Genomic DNA, 24,956 nt, shown 5'->3' on the forward strand with positions numbered 1-24,956 from the left:
ATACCACTAGTTGCTCCCATCCATTTCACCATGAGATGACTGGCTGAATCTGGTGGTGGGGAAAGGAAGAACCAAAAGGCTGCTTCTCAAAGAGGAGTGACCAACATCCAGTGAGCTGCCAGTGACCACCTGACTCTCAGACATGCAAGACTTTATTGTCAGCTACCTTTCTCCTAATATTAGAGGGCACTCCTACAGGTGGTGCATTTGAACAGGGGACCTATGGTGGTTTTTAGGTGGGTTGACCACCTAAGGTTCCACTTATGGGGACCTCAGGAAGATTATTGCGATGTGAGTGTCCTCAACAGACGCTTTCATCCAGAGGAACCAAGTGCCGAGGTAGGAGGGCACGGATCAATATATGAACAGCTCATCCGGAATTTGCCGTGCAGCGATTTGTATGTTACCCTTGGTTTTTGAAGATAGCATGGAGCTTTTTGAAACTGAGTGCACAGTCTAGTTTTACCCCCTTCCCATGGCAGGTGGTCTTCCATCCCCATCAGACAACGGCTTGGCTCTGGCTGGTCTGGAACTCCAATCTGGTGTGTTTGTCTCTGCTGCCTTAGTGGCACATCGGTTACTAGTCATGCTGGCCCCTGCTTGCTCTGTATCGTCTACTTAGCTGCCTGGGCTTACACATCCTTTGCTACCCTCCTGAAGAGCCAGTCTCCAGGAGTGTGAACCCTGCCATCGATGTCCATTGCCGTATCATTGCCGTCCTTGTGGTGGAGATGTTGAAGTCAAGCCATGACTGGTTCAGTATGCAGAATCACAAACACAAAAAAACTCTGCAGGTGCTGGAAACCTCGAAAGCTTGAACCCCAAACATCCTTCCAGGTGAGGCAACACTTTACCCATGAGTCTGTCAGGGTCATCTGCTGTACCTGGTGCTCCTGGTGCAGCCTGCTCTACATTGGCGAGCCCTGACATAGGTTGAGAAACTGCCTTGTCTAGCACCTTCACTCCACTCGCCACAAAATGCAGGATTTCCTGGCGGACACCCATTTCAATTCAATTTCCCATTCTTATTCTGACATGTTGGTCCATGGCTTCCTCTACTGCCACGACAAATCAGGTTGGAGGAGCAACACCTCATACTCTGTGTGGGTAGCCTCCAACCAGATGGCGTGAACATTGATTTTTCTAACTTCCAGTATTTTCAACCCTTCCCCTTCTCTTTTTTTTCCATTCCTTATTCTGATTTCCCTCTCACCCTATCTTGTCTTCTCACCTGCCCATCACTTTCCTCTGGTGCCCCTCCTTTCTTTTCTTCTATGCTCCGCTGTTCTCTCATATCATCCTTCATCATCCCTTACCCCTAAAAGCTATCACTTCCCAGCTTCTTACTTCATATCCCCTCCCACACCCACCTCCTTCCCCCTCACCTGGTTTCACCAATCAACCTACAAGCTTGTACTCCTTCCCCACCTCCTTAATCTGGTTTCTGTCCCCTTCCTTTCTAGTCCTGATACAGGGACTCAACCTGAAATGTAAACTGCTTATTCCCCTCCATAGATGCTACCTGACTTGTTGAGTTCCTCTGGCATTTTGCACATGGTGTTCATCATTCAGAATGCCCTAGGGAATACAGCTACCATTTATCCAATAAAGGTGGCCATTTCACCCCTGTAATGAGTGCAGGATGATGGCCTTGGGTCTTTACGTTGGGATTTGGTCTGGCACAAGAACTACTGATTACACCTGGGGTAGAAACAGTGGAAAGCATTAAGCCTTTTCTCGTGCCTTACATATCTTACCCAGACTTTACGACTTGGAGAGGAACATGGACAGGAGAGGTTAAGAGTGATATAGGCCAAACATGGGCAATGGGACTACCTTGATGGGCACCATGGTTGGCATGGATGAGTTGGGCTGAAGAGCTTGTTTCCATGTTCTATAAGGACTCACAGATAATTAGATATGAAATGTGTTGTTCTGCATTAACTTATAATGCTCCTGACAGGAATATAAGAAAAATAGGCAGGAATAGCTTCCAGGCCCTTCAAGCCTCCTCCCATTTAATATGATCATAGTTGATTTGTGCTGGCCTCACCTTTTCTTCTGCACCAGTTTTCCATTGCCCTCAATTTCTTGTCTTTCAAATACTTATCCATACCCTTGGTGATATATCTGATTTCCACAACTTCTGCAGCAGAGATTTCCGGAGATTTATGAAAATGTGAGGGAAGAAATATTCATATGCACACCTGCTTTAAATGTCAGCAACATTTCTTGTAACCAGGTCCTCTTGTTTGTGACTTCTCATGAGTGAAACACACATTTTCTTGCTCAGCTTGGAAAACCAGATGTAAAACTTTGATATGAGTATTGTCAGCATCAGGTTTGACCATAAGACCAGAAAACATGTGAGCAGACCGTTCGAGCTGACCAGAAGTGCACTGAGAGCGGTAAGCGTAAAAGAGTTGGGGGCTTACTGTTCTGGTTAACAACGGATGGTGCAATCCAGGTCGTATTACAATCGAGGAACCTGTTTGTAGACCGGATATTGAAGGTGTTCCTGCCTGTGGCCATCGAACTTTGTAGCTCCTCCCGTGGAGGGTCAGACACCCTGAGCCAATAGGCTGGTCCTGGACTTATTTCCATCTGGCATAGTTTGCACTTTGTTGTTTGATTGTTTGTGGTTTTTGTATTGCTATATGTATGCTCTATTCTTGGTTGGGCGGCTGTAACGAAACCCAATTTCCCTCGGGATCAATAAGGTGTATCTATCTATCTATTAGACCATTCAACCTATCTGGTCTGCTCCTCCATTCTATCTTGGCTGATTTAATTTACCCTCATGACCCCATTCTCCTGCCTTCTCACCATAACCTTTGATCCCTTTACTCATCGAGAATCTGTCAAACTCCACTTTAAATCCACCCAATAACTTCATCTTGATGACCATCTATGGCAATGAATTCCACAGATTCAACACATTCTGGTGAAACAAATTCCTTCCCATCTCTGTTCGAAGGGGATGTCCTTTTGCTCTGAGTTTGTGCCCTATGGTCCTATACTCCTCCACTATAGGAAATATCCTTTCCCCATCCACCCTATCTAGGCCTTTCAATATTTGGTAGGTTTCAATGAGATTCCCCCTTCATTCTTCTAAATTCCAGCAAGTACAGGCCCAGAGCCATCAAACTCTCCTCATACATTACGCCTACATTCCCAGGATAACTCTCATAAACCTCTGGACCCTCTCTAATGCTTGCACATCCTTTTTTTAGATATGGTAGTTTGGGTATTAATCTGACATCTCGTTCAGGATATTATCTAAGCCTTTTCTATTCTTCTGCTGTCTAGTCTGAACTTCTGAGGTCTGTGATTAAGACTGATGTAAACTGAGTATAATGGTCATGTCACACCAAGCCTGGACGCAACAAGGGATGATTGAGCAATGTCATGAATGTCTACACTTTTGAAATCTATAGGGAGAATGAGCCAGAGTAAGAAATGGCACAGTCACGTGGAATTTGTGGCTACAATGATGATAAAGCTATCAGTTACCTTCTCCGTACACTGTGTTGGATTAGGGTCCAGATTATTGCTTTTATTGTGTTTGTCCTTGTAGCTTTCACTTTCTTTATGCTTGCTCATATATTTGTGTAATCACTATTTGCCTGTAACCCGTTAGTAACTTGTAGTACATTTGGTTCTGTACTTCTATAGTTGATTTGACTGCAAAGCTGAAATGTGATTCAGTCAGTACCTGTTCATAGGTTTCTTATCTAAATTGGCTCAGAATAAAGGGAAAGTATGTGCTCAAGTTCCTTTATTACTTCTTTCCTGCCTTCCTTGCTGGTACAGACTGATCCTGTTAGCTTGTACTATGACAAACATCTCATAAAGCAGCTGTAACTATATGATTTGCTCTATATTCAAAGATGAAAGTAAATTTATTCTCTAAGTACATGTATATAACCATATTCAACACTGAGCTTCGCGTTCTTGTGGGGATATTCAATAAATCAATGCTCACAACACGCTGGAGGAACTCAGCAGGTCGGGCAGCATCCGTGGAAATGATCAGTCAACGTTTCGGGTAGGAACTCTTTGTCAGGACTGAAGAGGGAAGGGGCAGAAGCCCTATAAAGAAGGTAGGGGGAGGGTGGGAAGGAGAAGGCTGGTAGGTTCCAGGTGAAAAACCAGGAAGGGGAAAGATAAAGGGTTGGGGGAGGGGAGGCAGGGAGGTGATAGGCAGGAAAGGTGAAGAAGGAATAGGGGAAAACACAATTAAGTTCCTCCAGCGTGTTGTGAGCGTTACTTTGATCCCAGCATTTGCAGAGTATTTTGTGTTTTCAATAAATCCACAGTAGAATAATAACCATAACAGAATCAATAAAAGATCACGCCAACTTGGGCATTCAACTGGTGCGTAAAAGACTGCAAACTGCAAATACAAAAAGGAAGAAATAATCATAGTAAATAAATAAGCAATAAATATCAAGAACATGAGATGAAGAGTCCTTAAAAGTGAGTCCATAGGTTGTGAGAACATTTTAATGATGGAGCAAGTGAAGCTGAGCGATGTTATCCCCACTGGCTCAATAGCCTGATAGTTGACGGAGGATAACTGTTCCTGAAGCTCCTGTACCATCTTCCTGATGGGCGCAGTATGAAGAAAGCATGTCTTGGGTGGTAGGTGTCTCTGATAATGCTGCTTTCCTGCGACTCATTCCATGTACATGTGTTCAATGGTGAGGAGGGCTTTACCCGTAATGGACTAGACCTTTAATCACTACTTTCTGTAGGATTTTCCATTCAAAGGCATTGGTGTTTCCATACCAGACAGTCAATATTCTCTGTACCAAACATCTAGGGAAGCTTGTCAGATTTTTAGATGTCAAGCTGAATCTGCAAAAACTCTTAAGGAAGTAGAGGCACTGCCTTGGTCTCTTTGTAATTGTACTTATGTGCTGGACCCAGGACAATTCCTCTGAGATAATAACAACAAGGAATTTAAAGTTTCTGACCCTCTGCACTTCTGATCCTTCAATGAGAACTGTCTCATGGACCTCTGATTTCCTCCTCCTGAAGTCAATAATCAGCTCCTTGGTCTTGCTGACATTCTGTATTCCTGATCTTTGAAGAATCTTCTGGACAACATCATTGCCACATCCGACAACTGTGAGGACAATGATATCACACTGGTATAGCTTGAAGATCTCAGCTATCGTCTGTGTTGCATGTGTACGTTCTACCTGTTACATCGTGGGTTTCCACCAGGTGCTCTGGTTTCCTCCTGTATCACAGGGATGCAAGGTTGGTATGTTAGCTGGTCATGGTAAATTGCCCCAGTGTGCAAGTGAGTGGTGGAATTGGGGAGGGGTAGTAGTGGAGCGTTCATGGCAAATTTAGGAGATTAAATGGGATTAATGTCAATGGATATTTGAAAGAAAAATCTGCCTCAAGGCCTGCTTTCATCTTGGATTGTTCTCTACGTGAATTACAATTGAACATGAAAACTTAAATGTTACTTTCCAATCAGAATCAAGGTTTAATATCACCGGCATATGTCGAGAAATGGAAATAAAAGAGTCATGAAGTAGTGTTCAAACACAAGCAGGAGAAAATCTGCAGATGCTGGAAATCCAAACAACACACACAAAATGCAGAAGGAACGCAGCAGGCCAGGCAGCATCTATGGAAAAGAGTACCGTTGATGTTTTGGGCCCAGAACCTTCAGCAGGACTGGAGAAATAAAGATGAGGAGTCAGTCGGGTGGTATTCATGGGTTCAATGTCTATTCAAAAGTCAGATGGCAGAGGGGAAGAAGCTGTTCCTGAATCATTGAGTGTGTGCCTTCAGGCTTCTGTACCTCCTTCCTGATGGTAGCAATGAGAACAAGGCGTGACCTGGGTGACGGGGTTCCTTAACGATGGATGCTGACTTTTTGAGGTATCAATCCTTGAAGGTGACCTGGATACTACAGAGGCTGATACCCACAATGGAGCTAGGCTTACAACTCTCTGCAGCTTATTTCAATCCTGTGCAGTAGCCACAGCCCTGCTTCCCCCATACTAGACGGTGATGCAGCCAGTTAGAATGCTCTCCATGGTACATCCGTAGAAATTTGCGAGTGTTTTTTTGGAGATGCACCAAATCTTCTCACACTCCTAATGATGTATAGCCGCTGTCGTGCCTTCTTTGTAGCTGCATCAATATGTTGAGCCCAGGTCAAGTCCTCAGAGGTATTGACACTCAGAAGCTCAAAACTGCTTGAAATTGAAGACTTTCCAACAATTTAACTTTTTGTGCTACATTCTTGTTGTAGAAACACTGAAAATGTTGCATCCTGTTGACTGAGATACTACTGAGTTTTCAACAGTGTTCCAAGCTTTGATGATTGCTCACCACCTCTCAGTTTCATTATCATTATGTGCTGTATCATATAATGTGAGTGATCACGGTCTATGAGAAATTTTTCTACAGAAGTGCTTTGTCCTTGCCTTCTTCTGGACAGTGCCCCTCCCCAGCCTTATCAATACTCTTTAGAGATTGTCTGCCTGGAATCAGTGGTCGCATAACCAGGACTTGTGATATGTACCAGCTGCTCATACGACCACCTACCACCTCCTCCCATAGCTTCAGGTGACTCTGACTGGGGGGCTAAGCAGTGCTACACCTCGCCCAAGGGTGACCTGCAGGCTCGCAGATGGAAAGAGCACATTCACCTCCTTTGCTAGAGGTGTATCTCCACCCTGCCACCTCTCTGGCCTGAAAATCCATTTTTATATGTGTGCGTCTGAATTCCCTCAGGATAAAAAATAAAAAACATAAAGTAATTTGACAGGCTAGTTTTAGTGTATTAATGCCAATTAAGCTTCTGTCTCAGTCTTAAAATATGTTTTATAAAAATAGTGCATTTATCTTCCCAATTTGCTGTCTGCGAGAATTCTTCATTGGGATTGGCTATATCTTCTGGAATTCAGAAGAGCAATAGGAGTTCATCTAGGTAAAGTGTACAGCATTCTCAAGGGCATGAAAAGGGTGGATATAAAATGTTTTATTTACATACATCTGGGCCAATTTAATGACATCACAGCCATTGGTCGCAAAGATCAAGTTGAATTGATGCCTGCTTAATTAGATTTATTAAAGACAATTGCAATAGTAACTCTGAAGTTTGGATTCTTGCACAAGTCACAGAGTCATACAGCACACAAAATAGGCCCTTCAGCCCAACTGGTCTGAGTTGACCATGATTCACAGCCACACTGGTCCCATTTACCTGGTCCATATCCCTCTAAACTTTTCCTACCAATGTACCTGTCCAGGTATCTTTTAAACATTGTTAATCTACCTGCCCGAATCATTTCCTCTGACAACTTTCTCTCCACATTTGCCCAGCATATGATATCACTGAGGCCTCTGTTGGTCAGAGTCACCATGGATGTTGCATGCCAACTGTCTACATGATATACAAACCATTACACAAACAAGCTACGGCAGTACAAGGCAGCAGAGGTTTGAGATCAGAGTTTTCCTTTCCCTGGATAAGCTGCCACTTAGGGCTGATGAGCTCTATCTGCCCGAAGTGACTGGGTTTAAGGCACCAGTCACCTACCTTTGTCCCTTCCCCTGTCAGTAGAAACAGTTCTGCAAGGCTTAGTAACTAAGCCATGTGTGAAGTCCAGAAGATGGACTTGGTTGTCAGAGGCTGTTCAAGGAGCACACCATTGGGAGGATTTAGTAGGTAAAGGGGAGCTTGTCCTCATTACCACCACCGGCTATAACAAACTTAAGGAACCAGTACAGGATATATTGGGGTATAAAATTAATCCATCCTGATTAGAACCGCCTCTAGCTAAATATGACAGCTAGTTTCTAACAGAGCAGGTGCACCGTACCATATGAAGAAGAAAGGCCTTAACTCCGAGTGGAGTCATCGGGCGCCGTCATGATGGTATTTTTTTTAGCAGGCTTTCTTATTTTAACGAGGCTGAATTGCTAGCTTGATGCTCAACCCAGCACGGATGGAAAGCATGCAAGGGAGCCGGCTGGATTCGAACTCAGGAGCCTTCGCTCCGAAGTCCGGCTCTGATGCCACTACGCCACCAGCCGGCTGACTGTACCATATACTCCAAGCTTATTCCTGCAGTGAGAGGGCTGCCAAATGAAGTCAGACTGAGGACTATATCCTCTGGAATTCAGAAGAGTAAGAGGAGATAACCTATGTAAAATGTACAGCATTCTTAAGGGTGGATATAAAAAGTTTTATTCACATGCAACTGAGCGTTTAATCTAGGGTTCACAGTGGTCATTCTTTCCATGGAGTATTGTGAGCCTTTGGAAATTTTCTCCCCTGATTGTGCTCACTTGGTGAATATATCCAAAATGAAATTAATAATGCATATAATTTTTGGACACCAGTGGATAGACAGATAGGGCAGGAGATATTAAGGGTGAAAGTGGAGGTGTGCGTAGGAGGCATGAAAATCAGAGGAGATTAAATCAAGCACCTTTCTGAAATTATTAAATTTAATTCCAGGTCGCAAATAAATTAATTCATCCAAGTCAAGGAGAAATAATTAAGGCCAATGAAAAGCATTCGTTCCTAAACTATAAACTTGCAGAGAAAGAGTGCAATTTAGGACATTACAGTCTCAGTCTCTGTTTCATGTTGGGTTGGCTGATAGGTTGTACCCACTGACACAACAGATGGAGTGGTGCTATAGAGCTTGTCCCCTTATTGGATTGAATCATGGCAACATCCAGTCTGCTGCCCACGAGGTATATGCTTGGCCGCATTTCATTTCTGAGCCTCTATATGTTGGATTTTTACCTGAAGGCTCTCAGTCACTGCTGTCCTGTGAGGTGGAGAAAACCATCAGTGGCAGATGAGCCTGAGGAGGAAAACCATGAGGCCCCCATCTCCAGACTGCCTCTGGGTCTTCCGGCAGCTTGATGCTGTTAAAGACTTTTGGGTTGGTTTTAATAGCTATTTTGATTGAAAGTAATTAAAAACATTTCATGTCGATTAAAGTATTTATAAAAGATGTTGAAAATAATAAGTTGTTGGAAATAGGGTAGGTAAGGTTGTAAAGAGAATTTTTGGCAGGCTGGCCTTCATAAATCATGGCATTGAGTACAGAAGTTGTGTAAGAAGTAGAATCTGTATACAGTTCTGGTCACCTACCTACAGGAAATATATCAATAAATTTGAAGTTCAGAGAAAATTACAAAGTTATTGTCAGGACTTGAGAACTTGAGTTATAGGGAAAGGTTGAGTAAGTTATGATTTTATTCCCTTAAGTGCAGGAGAATGAGAAGAGGTCATATAGAGATATATAAAAGAGGTGCAAAGTTCAATTTTCTTTTACAGAGAGAGTAGTAGGTGTCTGGAATACACGGCCAGTGGTGATGGTGGAGACAGATATGATAGTGATGTTTAAAGGGGTCTTAGACTAGACACATGAATATGCAGAGAATGGAGGGATACCGTCATGTTGTGGGCAGAAGGGACTAGTTCAGTTAGGTGTTTAATTTCTTCAGTGCAACGTTATGGACCAATGTTCCTGTGCTGTACTCTCCCAAGGGGCAGTAAGGGTAGTAATGCCATTTCCCATGAATGGTTCAATTGGTCTCAGTATCTTCGCGGGCCAGTGTGGAAATTCTGAATGCTGGGTGAAGCTCTCTTCTGACAGCCCCTGTATTGTGATAGCTCGACAGCACGAGAACCCTACGATGAGGACTGTGAAAAATCAGAGAGACGTCCAGTGCCCGTGGTTCTTGACCCAAAGCAGTTGTTCGTGCCTCCAGGAGGGAAAGGCAAAAAATGAGCAGCAACGTGGATGTACAGGGGGAAATGAACAAACAGATCCAAGCTTGCATTTAGATTTCCCATCCATGATAAAAAGTCAATTTATTTATTTTATGTGGATTGATCTGACTTTCTAATTATGCTGGAAAACCGGCATTTCATTTACTTCTCGAGAGAGAGAAGCCTCTCAGTGGCAGTCCTTATTGTAATAGAAGGCACAACCTCAAAACTAGTGAAGCAAAAATGTTAAATTAGATTTTGAGGTTCTGAGAATAGTTTCACACAATTTCCAATGTTTGTTCTTTTAGTTTATGATAACAGTCAAGCCAATCAATTAAATTCTTGCCTGCAACTCACACCAAAGCATATGCTGTTCGATATTAAAGCCATTGGTAATTCTCAATTTGATTCAAGCCTATAACTCACTCTGAGGTGTCCATTAATCTGTATATAAGTAATCCAACTCCATTGATTAGATTCCAGCCTATAACTCATACCTAGGTATTTATCATTCTATACTTATACACAGTGGCCACTTTATGAGGTACTTCTAGTACCTCATAAAGTGGCCATTGAGTGCATGTTCATGGTCTTCTGCTGCTGTAGCCCATCCACTTCGAGGTTCAATGTGTTGGGCATTCAGAGATGCTCTTCTGCACACCACAGTTGTAACATGCGGTTATTTGAGTTATTGTCACCTTCCTGTCAGCTTGAACCAGTCCGGCCATTCTCCTTTGACCTCTCTCGTTAACAAGACTTTTTTTCCCAACGGAATTACTGCTCACTGTTTTTTTTTGTCTTTTGTACCATCCTCTGTAAACTCCAGAGATGGTGGCACATGACAATTCATGAATATCAGCAGTTTCTGAGATACTCAAGGTTCAAATACATTTATTATCAAAGAAAATATGAATTACACAACCTTGAGATTTGCTTGCTCACAGGTAGCCACAAAGCAAGAAACCAGAAAGAACCCAATTAAAGGAAAAAAGAAAAAAAAACAGTTCATCATATTCACAGGCATGGAGCACAGCAGCCAAGACAGTCTTCATGGCCTCAGCACCATGGAGATGACCATCATGGAGAGTGAGTGAAATTGGCTCTTGTCCCGACTGACGCCCTGGCCTTTCTGTCAATCTGGGGCTGGTGTTTAGATTGACCGAACAGAACAGCGAAGGATCCGTGCGCTGGAGAGAGGAGAGAACACCATGGAAAGCAAGTGAAACCGGCTTTCGCTTCCAATCTGGGCCAGCATTTAAACTGAGTAAACAGTGCATTGTAGCTTGCACTAGGACCCAAGCACCGCTGCTGTGAAAGGCTCCGGGCCTAGACCACGCCACCCAGTGACTCACTCTGGACCCAGATCTCACCACCCAGCCCGAAACCACTCTCAGGCTCTTCAGACCAGCTCAGCACCTGGAGCAATGCAAGCTTACACCCGAGTCAGTCGAATGAGCTTGGGAGCTTCTCTGCTCAGGCCCCAACTTCTCCTGTTGGCACCCAGAGCAAACCAACCTCACTCCCGGGTCAGTTGAATGAAAATTGCAACTCCTCTGCCCAGGCCCCGAATTCTCCTTTTGGCGCCCCAAATGATCCAACCTCACTCCCGGGCCAGTTGAACAAGTATTGCAGCTTCTCTGCCCAGGCCTCAGCTTCTCCTTTCGGCACCCAGAGTAATCCAACCTCGCTCTCAGACCAGTTTTACAGGCATTTCAACAATTCTGCAACACACCATCTCAGCTTATCCTCCAAACTCACCTCGCCATCACTCGCCCCTTCACTGTTTGCGCCAATAATATAACATAGTTTACCTCAGGAAAGGTACTTTTAGTGATGTTTTCAGTCAGGTTTCTTCGCTTTTTGTCTATCAGAAGCTGTCGCACGTGGTTGGTAGTGCCATCTTAACTGGAAGTAAACTGCAAGCCACTCCATCTGGCAACAACAATCATTCCATGGTCAAAGTCACTTATATCACCATTCTGATATTTGGTCTGAACAGTAACTGAAACTCTTGACCATGTCTGTATGCTTTCATGGATTGAGTTACTGTAGATACTTCAGACATTAACAATCAGGTGTACAGGTATACCTAATAAAGTGGTCACTGAGTGGATGTCATCTGGGCATCACAATTAGATCCACACACCTGTGCAAGTCTTAGGCTCAAGTAAAAACTTCTGTAAGCCAAAAATGCTTAAAAAATAATTTAATATTTCTAAATATCAAAAAATTACAGGTACACTGTTGTGTATTTTTGTAAGAAAATCAGCTGGTAGGTCATTCCGAACATCTTGGAGAATGTGCCGCAGTTCTTCTGTAGACTTTGCTTGTCTCACTTCTGTCTCTCCAGGAATCCCAGACAGCCTCGATGATGTTGAGATCAGGGCTCTGTGGAGGTCAGCATTTAAATCCATATAAAAAAATCTAAGGCGCTTAAGACTTTTGCACAGTACTGAATATGTGTCTGTACATCCATATGTGTATATATGTATACATGGCCATACAGTATATATATTAATATAAAATCGTATCCCTTTATTCGATCCAATTCTGCAAGTCATTCTCTCTGTAAGCTATTTCAGATTCTATCAGTGTAGAATTCACTCCCAGGTATCGTCCTATATATAAACATTCCAAATCCCTTTGATTAAACCACAGCATGCAATTTACTCCCAGGTATCCATCATCCCCCGTGTAATCCATCTGCAAGTCACAACGTGCTTGAGTATACATTATCATAGGGATAACTCATGCATACCCCAAGTCTGAATTCTAATCTGCACCTCACTCGTATCCATCATGAACAGCACAGACACGGAGCATGGTTCTAATAAGACTCCAGCCTGTAAATTAGACTCAGGTAGTCATCTTCTGTATATAAACCATGGAAACCCTCAATTAGATTACACCTTCGACTAACCCTCAGGAACCAGTATTCTAAATTTAAACCCCTGTGAACTTAGCTGTTTGGTACCAGGCTATCCAATCAAGGGATTCAGATGGTTCAGTAAGGCCACAGAAATAATTGAGCAGAGGAAGAGAACATCTTCTTTCAGTGCAAAGTGCACGTCGAGCACATATTTGCACACTTCACTCTGGGTAAAGATTAGCTTTATTTGTCACACGTACATCTAAGCATACAGAGAAATTGTATCGACTGTGTCAATGACCAACGCTGTCCAAGGGTGTGCTAGGGGAAGCTCGCCAATGTCACCATGCTTCCAGCGTCAAGGTAGCATGCCCACAACTCACTAACCCCAACTTGTGCGTCTTGAATATGGGAGGAGACCAGAGCACACTGAGGAGACCCACTCGGTCACAGTGAGAACATACAAACTCCTTGCAGATCGTGGCGAGGATTGAACCTTGCTCTTGCATTCGCTGGTGCTGTAAGGTGTCTTGTAACCGCTAAGCTACCGTGCTGTCCTACTTGAATAATCTCAAATCACACTTGATTATACCATTAAAGTCCAGGCAGACAGTGCGGCATTGAGAAACCTGGTGCTCCTGGCTACCCAGGAAGATCTCACAATTTGACATGCGCTCTGTTGTGGTAATATTGGTTGTGAGTGAAGTGTTTACCAGGGACTTCGATCACAAAAGCCACCAACAGGGCTCCCACTATTTGTCTTCCTCTGTGTTAAGGGACAGTCAAGCCTAAACTGTGCCTTAAACTCAGAAGAAATAGGAGCAGGCCTTTTGAGACTGCTACTATCATTCAATAAAATTGATCTTGGCTGCACCTTCCCTCGCATTGCTCATCCTCATGACCCAACAGTGCAAATTTCTGCACCCAGTCTTCAGTCTTGGGAGCAGCAAAGATTAAAGTGTAATGCTTCATTCTGCATTATGCTATTATTTTACCTCAATTTGATCTCTGTGAACAGTGTGCAAGAAAATCTTTTCATAGTACTGGTAAATGTGACAATATCAAAGCAATTCCAATTCCTCCTGAGAGAAGGAATTCTGCCTCAAATCTGCCTTGAATGGGTGAGCCCTGGAGAAGAAACAAGATCACTTTGTCTCGATCCCAGCATGTGAGGAGGCATCCTCTCAACATCCATGAGTGATGGCGAGGCGAGTTTGGAGGATAAGCTGAAACGGTGTGTTGAATCTTCTACTCAATAAGGTTACCTCTCATTCCTTGGTGGACACACCATATTCTCCAGGTGCTGGAATCTGGAGCAAAAAAAAGTTCAGAAGTTCAAAGTACATTTATTATCAACCTTGATGTAACCTTCAGATTCATCCGCTTATAGGCAGCAACAAAACAAGAAATCTGAAAGAGCCCAATTTTAAAAAAAGACCAACATCCAATGTACAGAGAGGAAAAAAGCACAGATCATGCAAACAATAAAAGCAAGCAACAGCATTCAGAACAGAGTCGAGTCCATAGACACGAAGCCCGGAGCAATTGGACCAGCTCACGGCCTCAGTCTCAGTTCACCCCACACCAATCATCGCAAAGCTCACAGACACAAAGCCTGGAGCAGCCAGAGCAGTCTCACAGCTTCAGCGTGGTGGAAAAGCCAACAGAATTGGCCAGACCCTCAGCTCTGGTCCATCTGGGCTGGCATTTAAATTGTCCAAACCTCAGGTCATCCCAGTGATTCTGCAGGAATTCAGTGGGTCAGATGAAGGGACTAGACCTGAAACATTGACTGTCCATTTCTTTCCATGGATGCTGCTTCATCTGCTGAGATCCTCCAACATCTTATTTATTGCTTTTCTTGGGGTGGTGGGGTGGAGATACATCTCTACCAAAGAAGGTGTAAGATGCTCCTTCCCTCCACTAGCCTGCAAGTCACGCTTGGGCAAGGTGTAACACTTGCTTAGCCCCCCGATCGGGATCACGTGAAGCCATGGGGACAGGTGATAGGTGGTCGTATGAGCAGCTGGTGCATATCACAATTCCTGGTTATGCAACCACTGACACCCGTCAGACAACTTCTGAAGAGTATTAATAATGGCTTGGGTCACCCACCTTGTAAGAACATTGCCCAGAAGAACACAATGGCAAACCAATTCTGTAGAAAAACATGCCAGAACAATCATGGTCACGGATCGAGCATGTTTGCCTATGTCATGACAAGGCACATAACAAACAAATGAACCCAGACCTAATGAAGGGTCTTGGCCTGTCAACTGTACGCTTTTCCATGGATGCTGCTTGGCCTGCTGAAGGCACACAGCCATCCAATTCCTGAATGGACATTGGACCCGTGAACACTACCTCACTACTTTTTTTGTGCACTGCTTATTTAATATATATGCCTTTATACTTTATTGTCGCCAAACGATTGGTACTAGAACGTACAATCACCACAGCGATATTTGATTCGGCGCTCCATACTCCCTGGATTACAAATATTAAATATTATAAATACTAAAAATAGTTAAAATTAGTAAATATTAAAAATTTAAATTGTAAATCATAAATAGAAAATAGAAAAATGGGAAGTAAGGTAGTGCAAAAAAACCGAGAGGCCCAGGTCTGGATATTTGGAAGGTACGGCCCAGATCTGGGTCAGGATCCGTTCAGCAGTCTTATCACAGTTGGAAAGAAGCTGTTCCCAAATCTGGCCGTACAAGTCTTCAAGCTCCTGAGCCTTCTCCCAGAGGGAAAAGGGACAAAAAGTCTGTTGGCTGGGTTTTATTTTACATTTTTTTTCTCTATTACTATGCATTACATTGTACTGCTGCCTCAAAGACAAGAAATTTCACGACATATAACAGTACTATTAAATCTGATTCTGATTCTGAAGGGTCTTGGCCTGAAACATTCTTCTCCTTAGATGCAACCTGACCTGCTGAGTTTCTCCACCATTTTGTGCGTGTAACCCATTGAGCCTTCCCTACACTGCTACCCATTGCAAGTATTTCTTTAAGAAAATATTTGCAGTACTCCTGGTACTATCAGAATACTTTGCAGTACTCCTGGTACTATCAGAATACTTTGCAGTACTCCTGCTGTGGCCTCTCCAAGGCCTAACACAGTTGTAATAAGACTCGCCTACTGTTTCAATCCCAAACGGAACGTAAATGTAAAGGTTTCGCCCCCTTGAATAGTATGGATTAGACAGCATGATGGAAGATCTGCTGAATATAATTACATATGCCTCATAAATCACATAAAAGAAATTTTGCTCATTAATGGTCCTCCCCCACTCAACAACATACTCCTCCACACGCTCCCACCCACCATAAAACATGCCCACCCCCACCCCCCATGCCTCTGGCCTTAACATTTTATGACCTTGCACAGTGATATCTGAAAATAGATTCCAGACTGGAGAGAAGAAACACTGGGATAATTTGTGGCTTATTTGCAAGTCACAGATGGCTTTGCAACATCACAAATCCTTTGAAAACAGTCCTGTTAGCATCTAATTAAGCATTGGATTTGGTAAATTAAGGTAATATACATTGGAACTTTGTGATTACTTGATCCCTCTTAAACTGTTAGATTTCAGGAGGTCATTTAACAAGACACCTTTGTCTCCTTCTCCTCAAGTATATCTCTTTTCATTATCGTAATGATACTAATTAACGTTAATTTGAGCTGTTTACTGATGTATGTTCCTCACTACCTTCGTACAGGTCCCAAGAACGCTCTCTACGCTTTAAACGTGTGAGAACACTTGCACTAGACATCTCTCAGACCACCACTTTCACCAGACTAACAACGGCAATGACCTTAACATCTCGAGGGCTCAGTGGTCCCTGAGCTATGTATTGTGATCGTCTTTCATCACAATAGATCAGATAGCTATTGATTGGAATAGAGAATGTTAGCTCTCAGGAGAGATTGGACGAACCTGGTGTGTTTTCTATGGCGTGACAGAGGCTGAGCGTCAACCCGATAGAAATATATAATATGTTTTTATTTATTTATTATGATACAGCGTTGAATAGCCACACTGCCCAGCAGTACACTGAATTAATCCTAGCCTTATGAGGGGACAATTTATAATGACCAATTAACCTACCAACCGGTACATCTTTGGACTGTGGGAGGAAACCAGAGCACCCAGGTGGTCACGGTGAGAAGGTCCAAACTCCTTACGGGCAGGGGCGGGATTGAACCTGGGCCACTGATACTGTAAGGCATTGTACTGACCCTTACCCTTCCATGTTTGTGTTATGAAAGGCATAGACAGGACAGACAGAGTCTGTTGCCTTGGATGGAAACATCAAATAAAAGAGGCGTATGTTTAAGATGTGATGGGGGAAATGTTGAAAGGAGATTTGTTGGGCAAGTATTTTTTACACAGAGAGAAGCAGATGCTTGGAAAGTGTGCCAGAAAAAGCAGATAGAATAGCAATGCTTAAGAGGTCTTTAGACATGCACATGAATCGGAGGAATGAAAGGATGTGCAGGCAGATGGGATTAATGTTCCCTCCAATTTGTAATGACCAGCGTGCTGAAAAATCTTGTGCTGTGCAATTTTTTTGCCCAGCGACAACAACATGTGCGCTCTGAAAATTCCATCATTGTCTACCCAGGCGGGATGGCTGGTCCATGTTGGTGAGGACGTCCAGGTGGATGATAGTTATGGTTGACCCTGTTCCCACCAACACTCGGCATCTGACGCCCTCTACCGCGCAGTCCACGTATAAGCCTTGTTCTTCTCCCAAATGGCCCACGCAGAGAGGAAACGGTGGAGGGATTCTGCTGGAGGTCTCGGGCGGTGCTGCCCACTTGGAATTTCCCGATGGCTATGCTGGGCTGTGGGGTGGTGCCGGTGCGAGGCAGTTCTGGGCAAAATGGCCTGCCTTACCACACCGGTAGCAAGGATCGTTCCGTGGCACCTGGCAGGGCCAACGGGCGCCGGTCAGACCAGTCTCACGGGCTGCTCCTCACCGGTTTCCTCGTCCACCTTGGTGACACAAGCCCAGGCTTGTGGTGTGTGGGGCAATGCTGAAACGCCTTGGGGGCGGGGGGCTAATATTGCTTCAGTCCTCTGTGCCTTTCTCATCGCGTCGGCCGGTGATGATGGTGAAGTCAGGCGAGCGTGCTGCCGTGGCACTCCAGCGTCAGCTCCTTTACAAAGGCATGGAGGGCATGCTCTCCCTGGGCCACGGGAGGGAACTGGGGGGTAGCTGTGCTGACCACGGTTGTAGATCTGCAGTGGACGTGGCCAGGCTTTCTCCCACATGGCACCATTCCAGCGCCACCACGAGGGCCCTGTAGTCACACTGCTCAACTGATGTTAGGTCAAGGACACTGCTCAACTGATGTTAGGTCAAGGAGGGCCCGCAGGGCATCCCCCTCCAGTACCAGGGCAAGAGTCACCCACCGTCTCGATGGGGATCCACCCTTTGTGCCATGCAGCAAGTTTTACTTGCACCAGGTAAGGCTCCAGGCAGCTGGTACCATTGTATGTGGGGAGCTTCAGGGTGGAGCTTGTGTGCGAATTGCTGAGTCCTGTTTGTCTTCCTCTTGCTCCGGTGGAGTGGGTGGACTGCGATGCTGCTCATTCTCCTATATCTGCTGTATCTTGGGCTCCCCGGTGCAGGCCGCGAGGGAGGCAGGTGATGCGCTCTGCTGCGTCCCTCGGGTTGGGGAGCCTGGGTATTCTCTCCCCGTCTGTGTTCCCTGGGAAGGCACAATGCTCGGTTCTCAGGTTGTCCCTCTGGCTGGGTGTCCCCTCCTCGCAAGACCAGCCCGGCTGTGCGGGGGAGGCATATTGCTCGGTCCCTTGACTTATTCCCTACACTTTAAGGCACTCCATCTGACGTCGTAGCTCTTCAATCTCGCCGCCGATTTCTAATCCCACTCTTGACCCCGACGTGGCAAGCACTTGGTCCAGACGAGGAAGCTCGTTTAACTCAACAACCATTTTGTGACAAACACAAGAACAGACCGGACACTGTGACCCAGGGAGAGAACCCACTCAGTCACATACAGATGAGGGAGGTGATTATTACACACTCCGGTTCCAATCAGGGTGACCCACAAACACACAAGTGAACAACTGTATAACTTAAGCTAAAATGTAACAATAAATGAACTTGAACATCCCATGAACATATTTTAAAACAAGAACAGTAAATAGCGCTGGCCACTAGGAATGCTGGAGTGAGCCGTCAACCATGTCCACCCCTGCTGGACTGCCACAATATATACACTTGCTGTAATTCACAGTTTTCTTTCTCTCTATTATTATGCATTGCATTGTAGTGCTGCTGCAAAGGTAACAAATTTCACATCATGTGCCGATGATCAGAGATTAAGGGAGCTAGGGCTTTACTCTTTGGAGAGAAGGAGGATGAGAGGAGACATGATAGAGGTGTACAAGATAATAAGAGGAATAGATAGAGTGGATAGCCAGCGCCTCTTCCCCAGGGCACCACTGCTCAATACAAGAGGACATGGCTTTAAGGTAAGGGGTGGGAAGTTCAAGGGGGATAATAAAGGAAGGTTTTTTACTCAGAGAGTGGTTGGTGCGTGGAATGCACTGCCTGAGTCAGTGGTGGAGGCAGATACACTTGTGAAATTTAAGAGACTACTAGACAGGTATATGGAGGAATTTAAGGTGGGGGCTTATATGGGAGGCAGGGTTTGAGGGTTGGCACAACATTGTGGGCCGAAGGGCCTGTACTGTGGTGTACTATTCTATGTTCTATGTTCTATAATAAGCTGATTCTGATTCTGATTTCCCTAATTGCATGTGTTTAACATAGAAAAGAAGACTGTTGTGCTCTGCTGTGGAAGCTCAGCTCAGCTGACTTCAAAGGCTTTGTACATGAAGTCACTTTAATCAGGCAAATGATTGAGGATAAGCTTCTGACCCTTCCATATGAACCTTCTCCCTTCCTGCGTTCAATTATGGTGAATCCCACTGGGGAGCAGGAAGCTCGATGGCCTGGAGACGGTTGGGACATAGGTCTTGTCTCTCGTCGCAACCTTGTGTGAGAGTATTGACTACCAAGGACAGCACGGTGGCGTGCTAATCAGCACAATGCTTCACAGTATCAGCGATCCAGGTTCAATTCCCATTGCAGCCTGTAAGGAGTTTGTACATTGTCCCCATATCCATGTGCGTTTCCTCCCACAGTCCAAAGCAATACTGGTTGGTAGGTTAATTGGTCATTGTAAATTGTCCTGTAATTTGGCTAGAGTTGTTGGGTGGTGCAGCTCAATGGGTGGGAAGGGCCTGTTCCACATTTTAGCTCAATAAATAAGGCTCTTACATATCTAAACATTTTTCGGTTTGATTGAAGTCAATGCTTTTTATATTGTAAGTATTTTTCAGCGTTCTTCAAAATATAAACCTTAACTATCATATTGTGTGACAATATAATTATTATATTTGCATAATTATAACTGTTTGTTGGTATAATTGGGACAGAAGGACAAGCATGAACTGTTCAACAAAAAATATCACAAATACCTCTGCTTTAAATATACCCATTGACTTGGCCCATAGCTGTCTGTGGGAATGAATTCCACAGCTTCACCATCCTCTGGCTAAAGAAATTTGTCCTCATCCCTGTTCTAAAGGGACGTGCTTCTAATCTGAGGCTGTGACCTCTGGTCCTAAACCCCCACCCCCACTATCAGAAACATGCTCCCCACATCTACTCTATCCAGTCCCTTCAATTGGCTCAGTTTTTGCTACCTGTGTCCATGAAGAGTAGTTGATGCTTCTATAATACATCTGAGATTGTTAGATTTACTGTAATGCTTGGGTCAGATGAGGGGAATACTAAGAGTCATCTGGCTAGTGTTGGCCCTGGACAGGTTGTATTTTGATATCATGGTCAAGTGGACCTCCATTTTGTCTGCAAAGCAAGAAGCACGTTATGCAGATGGTGCCTAAGTTGGTAGTCCATTCGGACCCCAGATAATTTTTTTAAGTTGCTGTAAAGTGTCAAATCTGGGCCTCTGAGTTTACAGGAGATGATGCCGGACAAGTAGTAGCAGATGAGAGAATTTGATTAGATGAATGTAATGGCACGTGTTGCATTGACGTAGCATTTCTTCAGGTAATAATTCACATAGGACATTCAAAGCTGCTACACAGGTTGACTTTGTGGTTAGGAAGGCATATGGTGCATCGGCCTTCGTCAACCGTGGGATTGAGTTTAAGAGCCGAGAGGTAATGTTGCAGCTATATAGGACCTTGGTCAGACCCCACTTGGAGTACTGTGCTCAGTTCTGGTCGGCTCACTACAGGAAGGACGTGGAAACCATAGAAAGGGTGCAGAGGAGATTTACAAGGATGTTGCCTGGATTGGGGGGCATGCCTTATGACAATAGGTTGAGTGAACTCGTCCTTTTTTCCTTGGAGAGACAGAGGATGAGAAGTGACCTGACAGAGGTGTATAAGATGATGAGAGGCATTGATCTTGTGGATAGTCAGAGGCTTTTTCCTAGGGCTGAAATGGCTAGCACGAGAGGGCATATTTTTAAGGTGCTTGGAAGTAGGTACAGAGGAGATGTCAGGGGGTAAGCTTTTTCTGCAGAGAGTGGTGAGTGCGTGGAATGGGCTGCCGGTGGCAGTGGTGAAGGCGGAAATGATAAAGTCTTTTAAGAGGCTCCTGGATAGGTACATGGAGCTTAGAAAAATAGAGGGCTATGGGTAAGCCTAGGTAGTTCTAAGGTAAGAACACGTTCGACACAGCTTTGTGGGCTGAAGGGCCTGTATTGTGCTGTAGGTCTTCTGTGTTTCTATTACGAAAATCAACAATGCTGCCCCATCAGCCCTGCAAATGAAGATCCCAATTATTATCATCTTTTACAAATCCATTGGGATGATTTAAAACGCTACTAACATGCAGTGAAGCAATTTCTTGACCAAGACATCAGATTAACATCGCACCTTCTAAAATAGGGGCTCTCAGCCTGGGGTTCACAGACCTCTTGCTTAATGGTTTTGATCCATGACACCTTTCTCTCCCAAAAACAACAGGTCCCAGTGCCTGGAGAAAGGACTTTGAAATGTGATCTTGCATGTCTTTGGGGAACCCAGCTGTTGGAGTTGACAAGATGATTCTTCATGCATTTTGTTAGGAAGCAGATGCTTTTGGAGTTAGCTTTCCCTATTCCTTCCTTGCTAATGACACTCTTCCTAGGGCTGATACTTGAGCAAGACCCTCAAAATACTGAAGGAATTCAACAGGTCAGGCAGCATTTATGGAGGAAAAAGTTCAAAGTAAATTTATTATCAAACTACATATATTCAACCGCTCTGAATTGATATCATATTTGTTAAGTAGGTACCGTGCACAATCCTGATTTGATGGAGACAGACATGAGAAGCACGGAGAAACATCTGGAGAAACTTCTGAAATGCCTGCTTCGCTGCCATTGCTACTGTGCGATCGAGAATCTCCGGAGGGGAAGGCCCCAGATCCTCGGCTTTGCCTATTACCAGTTGCCGGGGCCGGGGTCGAAGCGCTCGGCAGAGATGGTGCTCGGTGCTCGGTGCTCGGTGTCAGAGGCCTGGTCGGAGGCTCAAAGTTTTCAGACGGACTCAAGAGTCGGCTGTGGTCAGGTGCTTCCAGGGTGCTGCATCGGCAAGTTTGCGGCGCTGGAGGTTCATGGCAGGAAGAGAGTTTCTCTTCCTTCTACCATCTGCGTGAGATGATGGGGCTTTCGAGAGACTTTGAGACTTTTTTTTACTGTGCCCATGGTCTGTTCTTTATCAAATTACGATATTGCTTTGCACTGTTGTAACTATATGTTATAATTATGTGTTCTTTTTTCAGTTTTTTTAGTCTTGGTTTGTCTTGTGTTTCTATGATATCATTCTGGAGGAACATTGTATCACTTCTTAATGCAGGCATTACTAAATGACAATAAAAGAGGACTGCGTGTGCTCATAATCTAATCTAATGTTATCTAATATGTCACCATACACAGTTCTGAGATTCATTTTCTTGAGGGCATACTCAATAAATCCATAAAACCATAATAGAATCAATGAAACACCACACCAGCTTGGAGGTTCAACCAGTGTGCAATAAACTGTGCAACCACAAAATGAAAGAATTAATAATAATAAATAAGCAATAAATATAGAGACTATGAGGTGAAGAGTCCTTGAAAGTGAGTCCATAGGTTGAGGGAACATTTCAATGACGGGGCAAGTGAAGCTGAGTGAAGTTATTCTCTTTGGTTCAAGTCCGATGGTTGAGGGGTAATAAATGTTCCTGAACCTGGTGGTGAACCCTGATGCTCTTGTACCTTCTTCCTGATGGCAGCTATGAGAAGAGAGCATGCCCTGTGGGGTGAGAGCTCCTGATGATGGAGGCTGCTTTCCTGCAACAATGCTTTATGTGGATGTGCTCAATGGTGGGGAGGGCTTTACCATGATGGACTAGGCTGTATCCATTCTTTTGAAGGATTTTCCATTCCAGGGCATTGGTGTTTCTATGCCAGGCTGTGATGCAGCCAGACAATATACTCTCAACTACTCATCTCTAGAAGCTTGTCAAAGCTTTAGATGTCATGCAGAATCTTCTCAAATTCCTAAGAAAGTAGGAGCACTGCTGTGCTTTCTTTGTAATTGTTCTGGGCCCCAGACTATAGACATCTGTTAGTCCCATGGGACCATGGATTTGCACCTTGGAAGGTTTCCAGGCCGTCGGCTTGGGCAAGGTTGTATGGAAGACCGGCAGTTGCCCATGCTGCAAGTCGCCCCTCTCCATGCCACCGATGTTGTCCAAGGAAAGGGCACTAGGGCCGATACAGCTTGGTACCGGTGTCAAGGGCCCAGGACAGATCCTCTGAAGTAATAACATCATAGAATTTAAAGTTGATGACCCTCGCTCTCCCTTTGATCCTCTGATGAGGACTGGCCGATGGAACTCTGCTGTCTTCCTCCTGAAGTTAATAATCAGCTCTTTGGTCTTGCTGACATTGAGTAAGAGGTTGTTGTTATAGCACTACTCAGCCAGAACAACAGTCGATGTTTTGAGCCTTCTTGATTCTTCCTTGCTTCTTTCTTGCCCATAAGTATTTGTTGTCACACCCTTGAAATATGATCTAGAGTTTTTCCAAACCTTAATGTAGATGCTTAATATTCAGGATTTCACTATGAACAGCAGCACCTCAGAATGGTTCACTACGGAGGTATCAACCAGAAGATCACAATGGGAGATTATCAACTGAAAGCACTAATGGGGATGTATGCCTACCTGATGCGGGACCAGAAGATCAGTCTTTGCCAACCAATGCCAATCCCTGAGATGAAGTTAGTAGCTCTCGTCTTTGTCATATATTTGTCAGAAGCACTGTTATTGTTTTAATGCAGGACTTATCGATACAAATCATCCCTGACAAGTGCTACAGCTGGTTTGAACCGGTAAATTATATCAACGTGAAAAGCCATCAAAGTTAAGATATCATCACAAAAGACTCCGTGATGGAATATCATTTCGGGAGTCTGACAGAGCTTCTGACTAATATCACACAAAGGTGTCAATAGGTGAAAATTAACATTACAGTGCAGAGAATGCATTCAATTTTCTCTGTACCTCACTCCTCCCAGATATTAATTCACTCTCTCCCTGTTTTTCGCATTTGGTTGCCTTCCCATTCTCGCATTGACCATTCTTTCACACATGGATCAGCCTGAGCAGACTAGTCCCATGTAAATGAATCTAATGCCATCATTAAGTCATAGGTCCATACAGAAAATCCTTCTGTCCGCTGAGTTATACCAACAATCAAGCATCCAATTTTTACAAATCTTACTTTTAATTTCTTTTTGGTCTCTCCACCCTCCCATCAGCTTCAACTTCTACCGCCATTTACGTACCAGCCAGTAGGTATAACGTACCAACCAATACAATTTTGGGACAACACACGGAGGAAACTCACACGGTCACAGCAAGGGCTTGCAAATACCATGCAGCCAGTGCCGGAGATCAGGGTCGAACCTGGATCAGTACTCTATCTGTACCATTACTCTATCTTTCCTCAAGGTAAAAGTAGATTCAGTACATACTCTCAGTGGCCACTTTATTAGGTACATCTGTACATCTTTTCATTAATGCAAATATATAATCAACAATCATGAGGCAGAAACTTAATGGATTAAATCATGCAGCCATGGTCAGGAGATTTAGTTGTTGTTTAGACCAAACATCAGAATGGGGAAGAAATATGATCTATGTGACTTTGACCATGGAGTAATCATTGGTGCCAGATGGGTGATTTATCTCAAAAACTGTT

The 24,956-nt window shown here is 44.2% G+C and overlaps 1 protein-coding gene across 2 annotated transcripts in view; it reads left to right on the plus strand.

Annotated features, from left to right (window-relative positions):
* LOC140202337 (leucine-rich repeat transmembrane neuronal protein 4) overlaps positions 1 to 24,956 on the plus strand; it is a 361,185-nt gene that overhangs the window by 117,802 nt on the left and 218,427 nt on the right. Inside the window, exon 3 of one of the 2 annotated variants that reach the window (XM_072267247.1) lies at positions 21,995 to 22,072. The exons of the other annotated variant lie outside the window; for it this stretch is intronic. Coding sequence (XP_072123348.1) covers positions 21,995 to 22,018 — 24 coding nt within the window. The 3' untranslated portion in view covers positions 22,019 to 22,072. Of the gene's footprint in view, positions 1 to 21,994; positions 22,073 to 24,956 lie in introns of those variants that run through there. 2 annotated transcript variants of the gene reach the window in all.

Source organism: Mobula birostris, chromosome 8, assembly GCF_030028105.1.
Source record: "Mobula birostris isolate sMobBir1 chromosome 8, sMobBir1.hap1, whole genome shotgun sequence".
In the NCBI taxonomy this organism is placed as follows: Eukaryota; Metazoa; Chordata; class Chondrichthyes; order Myliobatiformes; family Myliobatidae; genus Mobula; species Mobula birostris.